Source organism: Serinus canaria, chromosome 26, assembly GCF_022539315.1.
Source record: "Serinus canaria isolate serCan28SL12 chromosome 26, serCan2020, whole genome shotgun sequence".
NCBI lineage: Eukaryota > Metazoa > Chordata > Aves > Passeriformes > Fringillidae > Serinus > Serinus canaria.
The window spans coordinates 4,136,859-4,156,582 of record NC_066339.1 but is presented as its reverse complement, the minus strand read 5'-3'; the positions used below and the strand labels follow the sequence as shown (position 1 = coordinate 4,156,582).

The following is a 19,724-nucleotide window of genomic DNA, read 5'->3' as shown; positions in this document are numbered from 1 at the left end:
TTCCTGCCTGGATTCAGCCATTCCAGAGGGTTTTCACCCCCCGGCCCCGCTCGCAGGGGAGTGAGTGGGGTCTGAGGAGGGCAGGGAGGGCAGTGCTGCCTCTGCAGGGGCAGTTCCAGCCGGCAGGGCAGCAAAGGTGCTCCGAGGCCGTTCTTCTGCTTTCACTGGCTGCTTTGGCTCCGTTTGTCCATCTGGAGAAGCTCTGTCCATGCAGCCTCTCTCATCCCACTGCAGATGCAGCCTCGGATTCCCAACGAGAAAAAATCTCAAACCCGAGCCAAGGAAGGGTAGTTTTGGGGGAGTTGATTTTTTTTTTCTTCTTTCTTTTTTATTTTTTTAATTATTTTTTTCCCTTCCTCCCCACTTGGCAACATAAACAGCATCCCTGACAGCTTTACATTGAGTTTGCCATGGCAACCTCCGGCAGCCAAGTGTTCCCAACACCCCATTCCCAAACTGGGAGAGGAGATGGACCCTGGTGGGTGCTGCTGAGAGGGGCAGAGTGTGGGGCTGGGATCCAGCTGCTCGGGGAAGGTGATCCCACCTTGATCCACCTGATCCCAGCTGGGATTTGTGCCTCTGGGCAGGAATTTGTGCCTCTGGGCTGGTGATGCTTTTCCTTGGCCTGGTGGTGGGAGATGTCCCAGCTGGGGCAGGGATTTAATCCATGGGAGAAGCTCCTGAGCTTGGGCAGGGGTTGCTCCATCTCTGATCATCCATGGGAGGATGGAGCAGTGCTCCCATCCGGGATCTAATCTGATATCCTGAGGCAGGAGGATCCCTGTCCTTACCCAGGGACCCAACCACGGCTGCTGCTGGCACGTGCCAGGCTCCTGGTGCCATCGGCAGTGCCACCAGCATGGCATCAGGGCCACCCACGGCGTGGCTGGAGCTGTCACTTGTGGCATCTCCAGCTGATTAATTTTTCCCCGTCGCTTTTCTCCGAGGTTGAATCCAGCAGGTGCTGGGGCTGGGGTGGGCACAGGCCATGCTGGGGCGGTGGCCCTGGCCACGGGCACTGTCCCTGGCAGGACAGAGGTGTCCCTGGCAGGACAGAGGTGCAGTGCTGCCGTTTATTATTCCGGGCAGGTTCAGCTGCAGCACCGGCTCCGCCGCTCCTCGCCAGCTCCTCCTGCCTGGAGCCCGCTCGCTCCTTCCTCCCCTCACACCCCTCTCCTTCCTCCCTTCACACCCCTCTCCTTCCTCCCCTCACACCCTGCCAGCTCCAGGGTGGGTCCCCAGCTCAGGGGTGGCATTTGGGAGGTGACACACAGTTGGTGTCAGACAGGGAGCTCAGGTCCTCTCCCACCTGGGATGTTTTCTTCCCTCAGAGAGAGCTTGTTCCTCTTCAGCCTGCTCCTCCAGGGCTCTGGGGATGGATTCCCAGAGTGAAGGACAGAACCTGCTGGGGTCACTGGGAGCTCCTCAGAGCGATGGCTCTGATCCAGGGGGATCCTTCCCAGCTCAGCCAGGATGGGACAGGGCTGGGAATGGGGCTGTGATCCCAAAAGAGCTGGGGGAGGATGCTCAGAGCAGACAGGAGCCATCCCACACCTCGGTCCTAGGCTGGGATTGCAGGGTGGGACACAGGGATGGTCCTGGGTCCCTCCTTTCCCCTAGGACAGGGCCAGTTCCAGGCTGGAATCTCACAGTGGGACACAGGGATGGTCCTGGGTCCCTCCTTTCCCCAAGAGCAGAATGAATTCCAGGCTGGAATCTCACAGAGGGACACAGGGATGGTGCTGATCGCTGCCCCCTGAGCTCTGTCAGGGGTAATTAAGGGCTAGGCCGTTACAGTATTAATTAACTGTCTCCCTCTTAACCTCTGAGCGCTCCTCGGACAGCGCCGGTTGCTATGAAAGAGAGGAAATGAGCGTGGTGGGGTGGGGGAATTAGCGTTTTTTCTCTTAATCAGCAGGAGCCTGCTTAATTGGGCCTGCCACCTCCTGCTTCCCGCTGCTGGGAGCTGCTGCCTGGCAGGGATGGATGAGCTCAGCTCCACCAGGAGCCGTGGGATAACGGGGCTGGGGATGGGCAGGGATCCCTCTGGATGGGGCAGCAGCAATGCTCTGGTCTGAGGAGCTTGGGTGTCCCAGGAGCTGCAGTGTCCCCATCCCTGTGTCCCCATCCCTGTGTCCTTCCATCCCTGTGTCCTTCTGTCCCTGTCCTTCCATCCCTGTGTCCCATCCCTGTGTCCTTCCATCCCCATGTCCCCATCCCTGTGTTCTCCATCCCTGTGTCCCATCCCTGTGTCCTTCCATCCCCATGTCCCCATCCCTGTGTTCTCCATCCCTGTGTCTCCATCCCTGTGTCCTTTCATCCCCATGTCCCCATCCCTGTGTTCTTCCATCCCTGTGTCCCATCCCTGTGTCCTTCCATCCCCATGTCCCATCCCTGTGTTCTCCATCCCTGTGTCCCATCCCTGTGTCCTTTCATCCCTGTGTCTCCATCCCTGTGTCCTTCCATCCCCATGTCTCCATCCCTGTGTTCTCCATCCCTGTCCCCCTCCCTGTTTTCCCCATCCCCATCTCCCCATCCCCATTTTCCCTATTCCTCTGTCCCCTATCCCCATTCTCCCAGTCCCTCTGTCCCATCCCATTGTCCCCACCCCAGTGTCCCATCCCCGTGTCCCCCATCCCCATTCTCCCAATCCCTCTGTCCCCATCCCTGTCCCCCATCCCTGTGTCCCCCACCCTGCCATGTCTCCCCCCTCCCTGCAGCTGGGGCACAGGTCCCTCCCTAGGTGGGGACATTCTGGCGGTGTCACTGCTGTCCCCGAGGTGCAGTTGGTGTCTGTGGTGCCCTGATAGTGCTGGGAGCTGCTCTGGGGGTGCTGCTGGCAGGATAAGGAGGGCCAGGCAGGGAGGGTTTGGTTCTTTGGGGTTGTGCTGCCCCAGAGATTGAGAAGTCCTCAGGGCTGGGGCTGGAATTGGGGTGGTTTGGGACAGGACAGGTTGGGACTGTCCTGGGGCTGGGACTGGGGCAGTTTGGGACTGTCCTGGGCTGGAATTGGGGCAGTTTGGGACTGTCCTGGGGCTGAAATTGGGGCAGTTTGGGACTGTCCTGGGGCTGAAATTGGGGCAGTTTGGGGCTGGAACTGGGGCAGTTTGGGATGGGGCAGTTTGGGACTGCCCTGGGACTGGAACTGGGGCAGTTTGGGACAGCCCTGGGACTGGAACTGGGGCAGTTTGGGACTGTCCTGGGGCTGAAATTGGGGCAGTTTGGGACTGCCCTGGGACTGGAAGTGGGGCAGTTGGGCTGGAACGGGCAGTTTGGGATGGGGCAGTTGGACAGCTCTGGGCTGAACTGGGGCAGTTTGGGACTGTCCTGGGGCTGGGACTGGGGCAGTTTGGGACTGTCCTGGGGCTGAAATTGGGGCAGTTTGGGACTGCCCTGGGACTGGAAGTGGGGCAGTTTGGGATGGGGCAGTTTGGGACAGCTCTGGGACTGGAATTGGGGCAGTTTGGGAGTGTCCTGGGACTGGAACTGGGGCAGTCTGGGATGGGGCAGTTTGGGACAGCTCTGGGACTGGAATTGGGGCAGTTTGGGATGGGGCAGTTTGGGACAGCTCTGGGACTGGAATTGGGGCAGTTTATGACAGCCCTGTGCTGATTTGGTGCCTTTCTGTGGGGTTTGTGAGGGCTGGTGCATCCTGTATGTCCCAGGACCAGCTGTGGACATTCTCCCTCCTCCCTCCTGTCCTCCCCTGTCCCTCCCCACCCTGCTCTGCCACCCCTGGGCCCCAACTGGGGCAGATGCTGCCAGAGTGGCCATTCCCTTGTTGTTCTTTATTTATTTTGCCCTCAGAAAGATTTTATTTCCTCTCCATGAGAGCCTCCCCTCGCAGCCTTTTAGCCTCTGGAGTGCCGGGAGCTTCCCTGGAGCTTGGGAACACAGCTAACCCTGGCTGACAAAAAGCCCTTTTTCCCTCTGGCCTGTGCTGTTCCCTCCATGTCCCTATTTGTCCCTAGAACTCTGAGATGCCAGCAGGGAATCCCAGCCCCCAAATCCCTGAGGAAGTGGGGGAGCTGTGGGATGCTCGTGGTCCTTGCCTGGCTTGGTTGAAATGTTTGTTGGGGCTCCCCTGTCCTTGCTCTGGGGTGTTGTGACCTGGGTGGCAGCTCTGGGGGACACTGAGAGCCCTCAGGGAGCCACCTGGGAACAGGTCATTGATGGAAAAGCCTCGATTTCTGAGAAATTCCCAGGTTTTGGTGGCTTCTCTGGCACTTCCCTCTTCTCTTTTGTGGTTCCTGTGGCATCTCCCAGCTGTAGAGCCCAGGGGGTGCTGCAGCCCCTGTCCCATGGATATTGGGATATTGGGGCATTGGGGTATTGGGATTTTGGGAATTTGGGATACTGGGATACTGAGACATTGGGATTTGGGGATATTGAGATATTTGGATATTGGGACTTGGATTTATTTTGGGATTGGGTACTGAACATTGGGATTTTGGGGAATTGGAATACTTGGATTGGACAGGGATATTGTATTGGATGTAAGGATTTTGGGAATTTAGGATACTGGGGCATTGGGATACTAGGATTTTGGGAATTTGACATTGGGATATTAGGATTTTGGGAATTTGGGATATTGGAACATTGGGATATTGAGATATTTGGATATCTCAAACATTGGGACATTGGGATATTGGGATATCAGGGTTTTGGGAATTTAGGATATTGGGACATTGGGATACTAGGATTTTGGGATATTGGGACATTGGGATATTAGGATTTTGGGAATTTGGGGTATTGGCACATTGGGATTTTGGGATATTGAGATTTTGGTAATTTGGGTTATTGGGATATTGGAACATTGGGATTTGGGGATTTTGAGATATTTGGATATCTCAAACATTGGGACATTGGGATATTTGGATATTGGGATGTAAGGATTTTGGGAATTTAGGATATTGGGGCATTGGGATATTAGGATTTGGGGAATTTGGGATATTGGGACATTGAGATTTTGGGATATTTGGATATTGGGATATTTGGACGTTGCTATTTTGGGATATCAGGATATCGGGATTTTGGGAATTTGGGGTATTGAGACATTGGGATTTTGGATATTGGGATATTTGGATATTTGGATATTGGGATTGTTCCCTACCTGCCGGCAGGGTGGGGAGTGATGCTGCTGCCCCCACGTCCCGCCCAGGGGAGGAAGCAGCTGTTTCCCACTGCTGAGGGGTATTTTTAACCCAAAATCAACGGGAGGGTTTGTCTGGGCTGAAAGTGAAGAACCACCTGGGCTCCTTTCCTGCCCGGCCCCGCAGCTGCGGCTTTTCCCTGCTCCACACTCCGAGCTCAACTTCTCACCCAGGAATTTCTGCCCAAACCGCCGAATTCTCCCTAAAAATCCCCACCCTTGGGGCAGCACCGCTCCCCTCTCCCACCCCACGGGGCGCCTCGCTCCTTCCCAAGCCCTCCTGACGCCGATATTTTTGTTTCCCACGGTTGTTTTCTCAGCTCCAGTTGCTGTGGTATCCAGGGAGCCCTCCTCCTCCTCCTCCTCCTCCTCCTCCCGCTGCAGGAGCTGCACGCCGGGCGTTGCTAAGGTCGCCTCCGCGGTAACATGCACATCCTGTTTACACCTTCATCCCGACAAGTTGGGCTCGGATAGAGCCGCCCGTTCCCCCCGGGAAGCCCCCAGGGAAGCCCCCAGGGAAGGGGTCACACGGAGCATCCCCCCCCCGGAGCCGCCGGAGCCGCGAGCGAGGCCGCCCCAGGAGCGCCGCGCCGGTGGCACCGTCGCTGTGACAAGATGACGAACAACGTGGCCGACCACCACCCCGGGAACTCGGTGGCCGAGGGCAACCATGAGGGGGACTTTGGGTGCTCCTTGGTGGAGCTCAGGAACCTCATGGAGCTGAGGAGCGCCGAGGCCGTGGCCCGGATCAACGACTCCTATGGCGGCGTCCAGAACGTCTGCAAGAGGTTGAAGACGTCGCCGGTCGAAGGTGAGTGGCCCTGCTGTGGGTTGGGGTTGTCACCTCTGGGGTTGTCACCTCCAGGATGGAGCCATGTGAAGGTGACACCTGTTGGTGGTGGCTCTTGTGGGGTTGTCACCTCTGGGGTTGTCACCTCCAGGATGGAGCCATGTGAAGGTGACACCCAAGGGTGGTGGCTACCAAGTTCTGGGGTTGTCACCTCTGGGGTTGTCACCTCCAGGATGGAGCCATGTGAAGGTGACACCTGTTAGTGGTGGCTCTCGTGGTCTGGGGTTGTCACCTCTGGAATAAAGCCATGTGAAGGTGACACCTGACAGTGGTGGCTCTTGTGGGTCTGGGGTTGTCACCTCTGCGGTTGTCGCCTCCAGGATGGAGCCACATGGATGTGATTTCCAAGGGTGGTGGCTCCCAAGGTTTGGGGTTATCACCTCCAGGATGGAGCCATGTGCAGGTGATACCTGATGGTGGTGGCTGCCAAGGTCTAGGGTTGTCACCTCCAGGATGGAGCCACATGAAAGTGACGCTGGAGGGTGGCTGCTCCAGTGGCTGTCATGTGGTTTGGGGTTGTCACTTCTGGGATGGAACCAAAGGTGAAGGTGAAACTTGAAGATGGTGTCTTCAGTGGCTGTCCCATGGTCTGGGGTTGTCACCTCTGGGGTTGTCACCTCTGGGGTGGAGCCCTGTGAAGGTGAGACCTGAGGGTGGTGGCTCCAGTGGCTGTCCCGTGGTCTGGGGCTGTCACCTGGGGTTGTCACCTCTGGGGTTGTCAGAGTGTGGGATGGGGTGAGGAGCTCGTCCCCACAGCCCAGGTGCTGCTCCAGCTGTTCCCTGTTTAACCATTTACGGACTGGGAGTGGAAGTGTAAAGGTTGGAGGGTGCTGGCGAGGTGGCCAGGTGCCACCTGCAGCCGTTGGTGGCACTTTGGGTTAGGGACAGGAGCAGTGTGTCCCCAGAGGGGGTGGGGGATGCACCCAGGGATGGGGAGATGGGCCCAGATCCCTGCTGGGCTGAGGATGCTCCAGGGAACACCTGGGTGGCACAGCTGGGGTGGTGGCAGTGACACCTGGGGTCACCTCTGGGAGGGTCTCAGGGTGTCACCTCTGCCCTCACGGGCTGGGCTGGCTTTTGGGGTCCCCTCATCAGCCAGGCTGGTGGCAGGGGTGGCACAGCAGTGGAGCCTTGCCTGGCATTGAGGGGGTGCAGGGGGGCAGAGAGCCCCTGATTCCAGCTCTGAGGAGCTCTGGGATGGGGGCAACCCTAAAACTGTGGGATGGGGACTTGGCTGTGACAATCTGTGGGATGGGGACTCAGCCCTGGGGCTGTGGGGTGGGGACTCAGCTGTGACAATCTGTGGGATATTTTTAGTGCTGCAAGGGGGGGATTTGCAGCTTTCCAGCTGCGAGGAGGACCGGGAAGGAGAGACAATATCGGGATGTCGTTCGAGGAGGGGGGGAAATCCCGGTGGAAATACAAAGCCCAGGTCACAAAACAATGTGCTCAGCCCTGCCAAAGTGGGATCACGCTGCTTTGGGGTGGGAGGAGAACCCAAAAAGCTCTTTGAGAGCAGGTGAAGGGCTCAGTCCCACCCCAAAGCCCCTGGCACGTCCCTCCCGTGGGACTGAGCTGCCCCAAACCCCAGAGAGCAAAGAAAGGTTCTCTGCTCCCAATCCTCGGGGATTTTTGGGAAGAGCAAAATCCCAAGGGGACCTGTGGCACCTCTGTCTGACCCCACTGAGCAGGGGGCACGTCCCAGCTCCGTGTCCCTGCTCCCAGATGTTTGTCCCCATTGTCCCTCTGCTGATCACCCTGCTGAGGTGGCACAGGGCCCTGTCCTCCTGTGTGTCACCTCCAGGAGGGCCAGCCCGGCGTGTCCTGCCTGGGGTGTCCCCCTGTCCTGCTGTAGGATCCAAAGTGACACAGGGTGGGCAGGGAGGTGTCCCCAAAGTGACATGGAGCGGGCACAGGGGTGTCCCCCCAGAGTGGCATGGGGCTGGCAGGGAGGTGTCTCACAGAGTGACACGGAGCTGGCACAGAGGTGTCCCCAAAGTGACACAGGGTGGGCAGGGAGGTGTCCCCTGGAATGACTCGGAGCTGTCCCCTGAGTGCAGGGCCCGGGTCCCCTGTCACTGCCAGGCTGCTCCAGGCACCACCAGGATGTGCCCAGGGCCATTCCTGGAGCATCCCGGGACCTGGCAGTGGCCCCGGGGACATCTTAAGGTGGAGAAGGAGGGGGTGGGGGGGGTCCCTTAAGGTGGTGCTGGGGACACAGCTGTGTCACATTGCCACTGTCACCATTGCTGCCTCATGGCCTGGCACCCCGCCAGCACTTATGGCATTATTAGGAGTGGCAGTGTCACTTTGCCACTGTCACCCACTGCTGCCTGGCAGGACCCCAGGGGAGCATTTATGGCTTTATAGGGGTGGCAGTGTCACATTGCCACTGTCACCATCACTGCCTTGTGTCCTGGTACCCCTTCAGTATTTATGGCTCTATAGGGGTGGCAGTGTCACCATTGTCACCCATCACTGGCTCATGGCCATGTCACCACTGTCACCAACACTGCCTTGTGTCCTGGTACCCCCTCAGTATTTATGGCTTTATAGGGGTGGCAGTGTCACATTGTCACCACTGGCTCAGGCCATCACTGCCTTGTGTCCTGGTACCCCCTCAGTATTTATGGCTTTCTAGGGGTGGCAGTGTCACATTGCCACTGTCACCATCACTGCCCTGTGTCCCGGTACCCCTTCTTCACTTATGGCTTTATAGGGGTGGCAGTGTCACATTGCCACTGTCACCATCACTGCCTTGTGTCCTGGTACCCCTTCAGTATTTATGGCTTATAGGGGTGGCAGTGTCACCATTGTCACCCATCACTGGCTCATGGCCATGTCACCACTGTCACCAACACTGCCTTGTGTCCTGGTACCCCCTCAGTATTTATGGCTTTATAGGGGTGGCAGTGTCACATTGTCACTGGCACCTCACATTCTGTGGGACGGGCAGGGAGCTGCTCCCGGATGAATTCCACGGGGTCACCAGTGGGATTTCCCCTCATCCCTGTGTCCCCACCCCTCCAGGCCTTTCCGGGAACCCCACGGACCTGGAGAAGCGGCGTCAGGTCTTTGGCCAGAACTTCATCCCCCCCAAGAAGGCCAAGACGTTCCTGCAGCTGGTGTGGGAGGCGCTGCAGGACGTGACGCTGATCATCCTGGAGATCGCGGCCATCATCTCCCTGGGGCTCTCCTTCTACCACCCCCCGGGAGGGGACAACGAGCGTGAGTCCCAGCTGGGCACCTGGGAGTGTCCCTTCCCTCTGGGGGGATCCTGGGAATGCCCCTTCCCTCTGGGGGGATCCTGGGATCTGCCCCTTCCCTGCGGGGGGATCCTGGGATCTGCCCCCTTCCCTCTGGGGGCACTCTGGGATCTGCCCCTTCCCTCTGGGGGCACTCTGGGATCTGCCCCTTCCCCGCGGGGACACTCTGGGATCTGCCCCTTCCCTCTGGGGACACTCTGGGATCTGCCCCTTCCCTCTGGGGGGATCCTGGGATCTGCCCCTTCCCTCTGGGGGCACTCTGGGATCTGCCCCTTCCCTGTGGGGGGATCCTGGGATCTGCCCCCTTCCCTCTGGGGGCACTCTGGGATGCCCCTCCCGCGGAGCCCCTTCCCTCTGGGGGCACTCTGGGATCTGCCCCTTCCCTCTGGGGGGATCCTGGGATCTGCCCCCTTCCCTCTGGGGGCACTCTGGGATCTGCCCCTTCCCTGTGGGGGGATCCTGGGATCTGCTCTATTCCTTTTGGGAACAGGGGTTTGGGATGGGGACGTTGGGTGGTGGCATCTCCCCATCCTTGGTGGAGTACCAGTTATCCAATGGGGAATTCTCTCGGTCAGTGTGTGGGGTTATCTGAGCAGGAATTCCCTGCTCCAGGCACTGTTTGGGGTTATCCCATGGGAATTCTCTTGTGTGAGGTTATCCCATGGGAATTCTCTCCCGGGCAGTGTTTGGGGTTATCCCATGGGAATTCTCTCTCAGTCAGTGTTTGGGGTTATCCCATGGGAATTCTCTCAGTCAGTGTTTGGGGTTATCCCATGGGAATTCTCTTGTGTGAGGTTATCCCATGGAATTCTCTCCCAGGCAGTGTGCAGGGTTATCCCATGGGCTCTCTCTCCCGGGCAGTGTTTGGGGTTATCCCGTGGGCTCTCTCCCGGGCAGTGTTTGGGGTATCCCAAGGGAATTCTCTTGTGTGGGGTTATCCCATGGGCTCTCTCCCAGGCAGTGTTTGGGGTTATCCCATGGGCTCTCTCCCGGGCAGTGTGTGGGGTTATCCCATGGGAACTCTCTCATGTGGGCTTATCCCATGGGCTCTCTCCCGGGCAGTGTTTGGGGTTATCCCATGGGAATTCTCTTGTGTGGGGTTATCCCATGGAATTCTCTCCCGGGCAGTGTGTGGGGTTATCCCATGGAATTCTCTCCCTGGCAGTGTTTGGGGTTATCCCATGGAATTCTCTCCCAGGCAATGTTTGGGGTTATCCCATGGAATTCTCTCCCTGGCAGTGTTTGGGGTTATCCCATGGGAATTCTCTTGTGTGAGGTTATCCCATGGGAGTTCTCTCATGTGAGGTTATCCCATGGGAATTCTCTTGTGTGGGGTTATCCCATGGAATTCTCTCCCGGGCAGTGTGCGGGCAGTCCTCGGGCGGCGTGGAGGACGAGGGCGAGTCGCAGGCGGGCTGGATCGAGGGCGCTGCCATCCTGTTCTCCGTCATCATCGTGGTGCTGGTGACGGCCTTCAACGACTGGAGCAAGGAGAAGCAGTTCCGGGGCCTCCAGAGCCGCATCGAGCAGGAGCAGAAGTTCACGGTGATCCGCAAGGGCCAGGTGATCCAGATCCCCGTGGCCGAGATCGTGGTGGGGGACATCGCCCAGATCAAGTACGGTGAGTGCCCCTGGGGCTCTGCTGCCCTGTCACTACTGGACACGAAAGAACAGATACACACTTTGCTCCGAGGTGAAGAGCAAAAGAGGAAGTTTATTCTCTGACCCCAATGTTTATAGTTTTCCAAAAGTGACAGTGGATTGGAGGGTGACAATGCCACCTCTCCGATGCCACTGGACAAACTAACAGTCCATCAAGTTTCTCCTCCTCCATAAAGGAATGCAAAACAATGTGTTATCTACAGAAAGTGTGTGAGAAAGTTCTCCACAAGGAAGTAAACATCAGAAGGCTTAGAAAATATTAGAAAATTAGGGCGACACTTCCCCTTGCAGCCTCCTCCCTGCTGCTCCAGCCCTTCTTCCTTGGGGACAGGCAGCAGCTCCTCTGCTTGCTCCGTGGAAATGCTGCCTTGGAGCAGCATTTTCATGGAGTAAAATAACACTCAGCTCCAGTAACCAGTGGAGCTCCACGAGCTCCGCTCACCTTCTCTTTTTGCCCGGCTTTAAGGAGCTGCTGCATCAGAATTAATTTATTTTATTAGTTTGTGTCAGTTTATTTTCCCAACTTTGTCCCTGTTGAGGATATTTCCTTATCCAGGAGATGTTGAGGAATATTTCCTTGGCCAGGAATTGTTGAGGAATATTTCCTTGGCCAGGAGATGTTGGGGAGTGTTTCCTTATGCAGGAGGTTTTGAGGAACATTTCCTTATCCAGGAGATTTTGCTGGATATTTCCTTATCCAGGAGATGTTGGGGGATATTTCCTTATCCAGGAGATGTTGGGGGATATTTCCTTATCCAGGAGATTCTGGGGAATTTCTATCCAGGAGATTCGAATCTGGATCCAGGAATGTTGCGGAATTTCCTATCCAGGACTGATGGGGATATTTTGTATCCAGGAGATGTTGGGGGATATTCTGTTATCCAGGAGATGTTGGGGAATATTTCCTCATCCAGGAGATTCTGGGGAATATTTCCTTATCCAGGAGATGTTGCTGGATATTTCCTGATCCAGGAGATGTTGCTGGATATTTCATTATCCAGGAGATGCTGGGGGATGTTTTGTTATCCAGCAGATGCTGGGGAATATCTCCTTACCCAGGAGTTGTTGGGGATTGTTTCCTTGGCCTGGAGGTACTGGTGGATGTTTCCTGATCCAGGAGCTGCAGCCCTTGGGATCAATCAGGCCCTGCTCCTCGTTTCCCAGGGGGAATATTCCTCCCATTCAGGAAGGAGATTGATCCAACACCGTGTTTGTTTTCCCAAGGGCCCAATTCCATACTTGGCAGGTGGATATGGTGGATTTTGGATGCATCAGGAGCTCTGGGAAGGATTCATTAAAACCAGATGGGGAAGCCCTGAGCAAAATCCTCCCCAGGAGTCTCCAGCCAGGATTTGGGAGCTGTTGGATCTCATTGGATTGCACCTGTCCCTCACAAACCCCACCTGCTGCTTCTCCTCCCTCCAGAGCTGGTCCGAGCCCGAGTTTTGGATCATTTTGGAGCATTCCTGTGGGATGGAGCAGGCAGGGCTGAGCCCAGGCTGGGCTGATCCCTGGTTTTCCTCCTCTCCAGGTGATCTCCTGCCAGCGGACGGGATCCTGATCCAGGGCAATGACCTGAAGATAGATGAGAGCTCGCTGACTGGGGAGTCAGACCAGGTGAAGAAATCCATGGATAAAGACCCCATGCTGCTGTCAGGTGAGGGCTCTGGGATGGGATCAGGGTGGGTCCTGCTCTCAGGGAGGTGTCCAAGACCGGGCTGGATGGGGCTTGGAGCAATCTGGGATAGGGGAAGTTGTCCCTGCCCGTGGCAGGGGGTGGAACAGGATGGGCTTGAAGGTCCCTTCTGAGCCAAACCAGTCTGGGATTCTGTGGGATGGGAGCTGGGAGTGTCACCTGTGTGCCCATGGCATTGCTGCCCTGCCAGGTACCCACGTGATGGAGGGCTCGGGCAGGATGGTGGTGACTGCCGTGGGCATCAACTCCCAGACTGGGATCATCTTCACCCTCTTGGGAGCAGGAGAAGGTGACGAGGAGAAGAAAGTGAAGAAAGGTAAGAAAATGTCCTGAACCTGCCTTTTCCCTCCTTTCTCCCTTTCCTGGGAAGCATCCACAGGCTCCTCCCACATCGAGGTCATCTGCCCTGGCCCAGGCAGGAACAGGGAGAGGTTGGGGGTCCCTCCCTGTCCCCTCCACCTGGTCCCTCCATGCTCCCAGACCTCTTTGGGACCCTTCTCCAGCACCTCCTCTCCATCCTGGAGCTGTGGGGTGGGGGGAACAAGGATCCCCCAGGAAAAGGGGCTGGTGGCAACTCCCCTGCAGTGCTCCTTGCCCACCCCGTGGAGGTGGGAAGGTGAGTCCTGGGTGCCCACAGGGTCTTTTTAGCCCATCCAAACCCTGCAGGACTTGACTGAGGATCTCCTGAGCATTCCCTGAGCTCCCTGGGGCAAAGGAGGGGATGGCAGGAGGCAGAGGAGGGATGGGCCAGCAGCCAGGCTGAGGTGTTCCCATTGTGCTGGGACTGGAGCTCTCTCCTGTCTCAGCTTTCACATCCAGCTGCTCATTCCCTGCTGGGGAAGCTCCCTGTGTCCCTGATGCCCTGCTCAGCAGGTTTGACCTCACTGGGATCAGGTGCTGGCAGCAGCACCAGGCTGGCACTGCCAGCTGCTCTGGCATCCCCGTGCCAGGGAGCCCTTCCCGGGAGGCCATGCCAGGCAGGGAGAGGTTCCCAGGCTGTGCTGGCTGCCAGCTCCCAGCTCTGCAGCTGGATCCTGCCATCCCCAGCTCTGGGAGTGGATCCTGCCTTTCCCAGCTCTGGGAATGGATCCTGCCCTGCCCAGCTCTGGGAGTGGATCCTGCCCTCCCCAGCTTTGGGAGTGGATCCTGCCCTCCCCAGCTCTGGAATGGATCCTGCCTTCCCCAGCTCTGAACTGGATCCTGCCTTCCCCAGCTCTGGGAGTGGATCCTGCCATCCCCAGCTCTGGGAGTGGATCCTGCCATCCCCAGCTCTGAACTGGATCCTGCCATCCTTCCCCAGCTCTGGGAGTGGATCCTGCCTTCCCCAGCTCTGGGAATGGATCCTGCCCTGCCCAGCTCTGGGAGTGGATCCTGCCCTCCCCAGCTTTGGGAGTGGATCCTGCCCTCCCCAGCTCTGGGAGTGGATCCTGCCTTCCCCAGCTCTGGGAGTGGATCCTGCCATCCCCAGCTCTGGGAGTGGATCCTGCCCTCCCCAGCTCTGGGAGTGGATCCTGCCCTCCCCAGCTCTGGGAGTGGATCCTGCCTTCCCCAGCTCTGGGAGTGGATCCTGCCATCCCCAGCTCTGAACTGGATCCTGCCTTCCTTCCCCAGCTCTGGGAGTGGATCCTGCCTTCCCCAGCTCTGGGAGTGGATCCTGCCTTCCCCAGCTCTGGGAGTGGATCCTGCCTTCCCCAGCTCTGGGAGTGGATCCTGCCATTCCCAGCTCTGAACTGGATCCTGCCATCCCCAGCTCCAGGATTTGGGAGCTATGGAGCTGTGAATGTGGCAGGACCAGGTGCCCTGGGAGTGGCTCTGGGAATGGCACTGGGATCCACCCAGTGCCTGGAGCTTTCCCAGCCTTCAAGCTCAATGGATCTGGGAGCAGAGCAGGCCAAGGGGTGTCACCAGTTTGTCCCCACTGGAGCTGTGGGGTGACATCATAAAGCCTTTGTCACCTGAAGCTGGTTGAGGTGCAGCAGCCCTGGGCACCCCCGTGTGCCACCTGGACAGATTTTGGGGGGGGTCACACCTCCCTGCTCTGGGTCTGGTGCTGCCTACAGTGGGGGACAAGCCTGCACTTCCCATCTGGATCTGATGGCAGCAGGAGGGAGGGACCTGGAGCTGCAGGAGGGTTTCTTCTCCTGAAAATCTGCTCTGTGGCTTTTCCTCCTGAAAATCTGAGGCACCTCCAGCCCCCTCGAGGCACTGCTGGGGGTTTGGGGGAGATTTACAGGTGGGGAAAAGCAGAATCCTTGGCACAGGGGTGCCCAGGGCAGCCTGGGAGCTCCGGAGCCTCGAGCTGTGTGTGGACCAAGGCGTGGTGTCCAGAGGGTGACCACTGGAGTGGCCCCTGGGATCATCCCAGCTGGATGGGGAATGTGGCTCCTTGTGCTCAGCCCTCCCCCCTTTCTCTCTTTGAACAGGTAAAAAAAGCGGAGCCCCCGAAAACCGCAACAAAGGTAACGCCAGCCTCTCCATCCTTTGAACCAGCACCACACTAACTACCAAGCATTCCTCCTTCCTTCCTTCCTCCTTCTTCCTTCCTCCTTCTTCTTCCTTCCTTCCTTCTCCTCATCAGTCTGTGCTCTTTGCTGCTCCGGCGGGACTCTCGCCTCGTTTCTCCAGGACAGGGTGCAACGGTCCCGTGGTGTCCCCAAAACCCCAACCCCAGGCAGGTCGTGCCTTGCTGGGACTACCCAAAAACAGAGAATTAAGGGAGGAAAAAGCAGTTTTATTTCTTGAAGGGCTTTCGGGTACATTTAGGGCAGAAGGAGCCCACCCAAAAATGGGTCACGGGGTTTTCACACTTTTGTATATTAGGGGTTTAATTTGCCAATTACAGCTTCAGGTAATGAAGCCACTGACCCCAAGTTTGCTCCCCCCAAATAAATCACTTTTGTTCCCATCTCTCAGGTCCTGAGGCACTGAGGTGTTGTTGATTCCCAGGCCTGGGGAGGAATGGTTTTGTAAAAATGGGAAAGCAGCAGCTGGCACTGTGTGTGGAGTTTAGTTATACACTAAAGATTTACAGGATTATAAATGTATGGAAGAGATAAAAGCTAAAATCTGAAGGCCTCACTGGGATGAGCCTCCCCATTGTTCCTGAGTGGGGAAAAGCCATTTCTCAGGGAGGACAAGGCCCTTCAGCAGCACTTCTGGCACAGCATCCCTTTCTTGGGCTATCCCCATGAGTCCCAGCAGGGATCTGGTGGTTTAAAGCTGTCCCTGCACAGGGTTGGTGTTCAGGGCAGAGCTGGAGGTGCCCTCCTGGCATTCCTGGGATGAGATCTCCCCCAGGGGACGCTTGCACCCTGTCCTGCCATGGCCTCGACTCCGTGAGCGTCTCCTCGCCAGTGTTTCTCACCCTGTTCTTTGCAGGCTGTGGAGGAAGCCCCATTTCTGCACCTCTCTCTCCACCCCTCTCTCTCTCTCTCTGTTTCTCTCTCTGTTTCTCTCTCTCTCAGCAGTTTGAGTTGCCCTCCTTGAGTCAGCTGTGTCCGGGTGCTTTGTTGTGTCCGTGTCGGGTCTCTTGTCACCGTGGAGGTTCCTCTGTGGAGCTGCTCCGGGGTGGCCTCCAGCCCAGGAGGGGACAGGTCCCGGGGTGGCCCTGAGGCCACAGCTGCTCCTCCAGCTCCAGCAGCTCAGGAGGAGCCTCTGCTGGGCTGCCCATCCCTCTCCAAAGCTTCCAGGCTTGCAGCCTTCCAGCTGGGTTAGCCCAGGTTTAGGAACGGGAAGCCGGGCTGTCTCGGCTCCCAAAGGCGTGGTGGATGGCTCCAGGCTGGGACTGGAGCATTCCTGGCTCCCTGCTCTTCAGTCTCCATCCCAATTTCTAACCCTCCCCTCCATCTCACTCCCTCCGTCGCTTCCCTGCCCACGGGGCACTGCAGAGGTGGCACTGGGGGAGCTGGGGACACTCATGGAGGCACTGGGGACACTGGAGCATCTCTGGGCTCATCCCAAAGCGCTCCCAGTCCTCTGCAGGCTTAGAGGCTGGAAGAGACCCCAAAATCTGGCCTGGAGGGTCTCTTGCAGAGGTGTGACAGGTGCCAGAGTCACCTCAGAGGATCCCTTATTCATGGGCAGGGGGGAGATGACAGAAAAGCACCCCGAGAGAGGTGGCAGGGCCCTGGACACGGAGCTTCCATGTGCTCGGACGCGTGTGTGGTCGGGAGTGGTTCTTGTCCTGGATTTCTCTCTCTCTCTCTCTCTGCCACCACCATCCTCCTCCGTGGTGTCCTCCAGCCTGGCCTGGGTCTCTCCTGTTCACACGTGGTGTCTTCTTTTGCTCCCTGGGCTGTAGCTAAAACTCAGGATGGTGTGGCCTTAGAGATCCAGCCCCTGAAGAGCCAGGAGGGGGTGGAGAACGAGGAGAAGGAGAAGAAGAAGGTGAAGGTGCCCAAGAAGGAGAAGTCGGTGCTGCAGGGGAAGCTCACGCGCCTGGCGGTGCAGATCGGGAAGGCAGGTCAGTGACAGTGACAATGACCCCAGAGCTGGTGGGGAAGGGCTGACCCTGTCCCCTGTGTCCCCAGAGCTGGTGGGGACTGGCTGACCCTGTCCCCTGTGTCCCCAGAACTGGTGAGGAAGGGCTGACCCTGTCCCTGTGTCCCCAGAGCTGGTGGGGAAGGGCTGACCTTGACCTGTGTCCCCTCACCTCATCCTTGTCCCCATCCCCATTGTCCCCAGAGCTGGTGGGGATGGGCTGACCCTGTCCCCTGTGTCCCCTGACCTCATCCTTGTCCCCAGGGCTGATCATGTCGGCCATCACCGTCATCATCTTGGTGCTCTACTTCGTCATCGACACCTTCGGGGTGCAGAAGCGGCCCTGGCTGGCCGAGTGCACCCCCATCTACATCCAGTACTTCGTCAAGTTCTTCATCATCGGCGTCACCGTGCTGGTGGTGGCCGTGCCCGAGGGGCTCCCGCTGGCTGTCACCATCTCGCTGGCCTACTCCGTCAAGGTGAGACCTGAGGGTGAGGAGGGACTGTTGGAACGTCACCAGTGGGGCTGGACAGGACGAGCCTGAGCTTGTCTGGCCCTTGGTCCTGAACCAAACAGCAGCACTGTGGTGTTTCACCCCACAGACACTTTTGGCCATGGCTGGGTGGTGTTTCACCCCAGGACACTTTTGGCCATGGCTGGGTGGTGTTTCACCCCACAGACACTTTTGGCCATGGCTGGGTGGTGTTTCACCCCAGGACACTTTTGGCCATGGCTGGGGCTGCAGTTGGGCACGTGGGGACAAGTCCAGGCCTGCAGGAGCTCTGGTGGCTGCAGGATGGAGCTTCCCCCCATCACAGGGGCTGCTCCTCAGGTTTCCCTCTATGGAGAAGCTTTAGGGTGATGGGGAAGGAAAGGAGTCGGTTCTGATGGAGGGTTTGGATTCAGAGCTTTGTTCTCTGAACCCAGCCCCAGCTCCAGCAGAACTCCTGACCCCGTGGGTGCTGCTCCTTTTAACCCTGGGGAGAGGGCAGGGAAGGGACAGGGAGCCACCAGCCAGGGACAGGAGAGGAGGTCTCAAGGGACAAAGGACACCTGGATGGCCCAATGCCCCCCGGGGTGGAGGCCATCCTTTGAATCTGCCAGACACCCTTCTGGAATGCCAGGACTGACAGACAGTGCTTAGCAGGGATCAGTGAGGGGAAAGGAGAGGTGACTGACACACCTGGGAGGGAATTACCAGGGGAGGGACCCGGGGTTCTGAGGTAAACCCTGAAATCACAACGCAGCAAGGGACGGGGGTGACGGGGGCGAGGTCAGCCCTGACCTTCTCTCTGCTTGCAGAAAATGATGAAGGACAACAACCTGGTGAGGCACCTGGACGCCTGCGAGACCATGGGCAACGCCACGGCCATCTGCTCGGACAAGACGGGCACGCTGACCATGAACCGCATGACGGTGGTGCAGGCCTACGTGGGGGACACCCACTACCGCCAGATCCCCGACCCCGAGGCCATCCTGCCCAAAATCCTGGACCTCATCGTCCACGGCGTGGCCATCAACTCTGCCTACACCTCCAAAATCCTGGTGAGATGCTGCACCAGAGCTTGGGGGTGTCCTGATGCCTTGGAAAGGTGCCTAGAACAGAGGGTGCAGACAAAGGAATAAATTAGGATTTATTAAAATATGGGAAGGGCTGTCCCTGTCCCCTCACCTTGTCCCCTGTCCTACCTGCCCAAGGTGAATCTTCAAGGATACTTGGGCAGTTCAAGAGCCTGGCCGTGGCTCCACCCAAGATAGACACCTGGTCACGAGTTTTCACACTTTTATAAGTTTTGGTGCATTTCCTTATTGGGGTTTATTGTCCAATTCCAGCTCCAGGTTCTGCAGTCCCATCCTCCCAGTCTGCTCTCCTCAATTCCCTGTTGTTTACAGTTTTGGGGCTGAGGCTGCAGCCATGTCCTTGGTTCTGGGGCTGGGAAGGGATTGTTTGGTGTGAGCTGTGAGGAGAGCATGTGAAGTTCGGAGTTTTATCCTAATGAAGTACAGAGTCTGGAAAATGCAAAAGCTGAAACTTAAGGCATCGTTCCATCCATCCATCCATCCATCCATGGATTCCATCTGTTGTTCCATTCATCATTCTATCCATCCATCCATGGATTCCATACATCCATCCATGGATTCCATGGATTCCTTCCATCCATGGATTCCCTCCATCCATCCCTCTTTCCCTCCATCCATGCATCCATCCATCCATCCATCCATAGATTCCATCTGTCTGTCCATCCATCCATCCATCCATCCATCCATCCATCCATCCATCCATCCATCCATCCACCCATCCATCCATCCATGGATTCCATGGATTCCATCCATCCATCCATCCATCCACCCATCCACCCATCCACCCATCCATCCATCCATCCATCCATTCATCCATCCATCCATCCATCCATCCATCCATCCATCCATCCATCCATCCATCCATCCATCCATCCATCCATCCATCCATCCATCCATCCATCCATCCATCCATCCATCCATCCATCCATCCATCCATCCATCCATCCATCCATCCATCCCTCCATCCCTCCCTCATTCCACCCATCATTCCACCCTTCTCCCCACCCGGCTTTGCCCTCCCTCATCGTTTCTCCCTC

At 57.5% G+C, this 19,724-nt stretch overlaps 1 protein-coding gene across 5 annotated transcripts in view; it reads left to right on the top strand.

Moving 5' to 3' along the window:
• Positions 1-19,724, top strand: part of ATP2B4 (ATPase plasma membrane Ca2+ transporting 4) — a 59,215-nt gene that overhangs the window by 16,817 nt on the left and 22,674 nt on the right. For all 5 annotated transcript variants that reach the window (XM_050984985.1, XM_050984982.1, XM_050984984.1 and 2 more), the window contains exons 2-10: positions 5,473-5,963; positions 9,033-9,230; positions 10,632-10,889; positions 12,462-12,587; positions 12,817-12,942; positions 15,050-15,085; positions 16,927-17,088; positions 17,370-17,584; positions 18,409-18,651. In XM_050984985.1, the coding sequence (XP_050840942.1) occupies positions 5,768-5,963; positions 9,033-9,230; positions 10,632-10,889; positions 12,462-12,587; positions 12,817-12,942; positions 15,050-15,085; positions 16,927-17,088; positions 17,370-17,584; positions 18,409-18,651 (1,560 nt within the window). In that variant the 5' untranslated portion in view covers positions 5,473-5,767. The remainder of the gene's footprint in view (positions 1-5,472; positions 5,964-9,032; positions 9,231-10,631; positions 10,890-12,461; positions 12,588-12,816; positions 12,943-15,049; positions 15,086-16,926; positions 17,089-17,369; positions 17,585-18,408; positions 18,652-19,724) is intronic.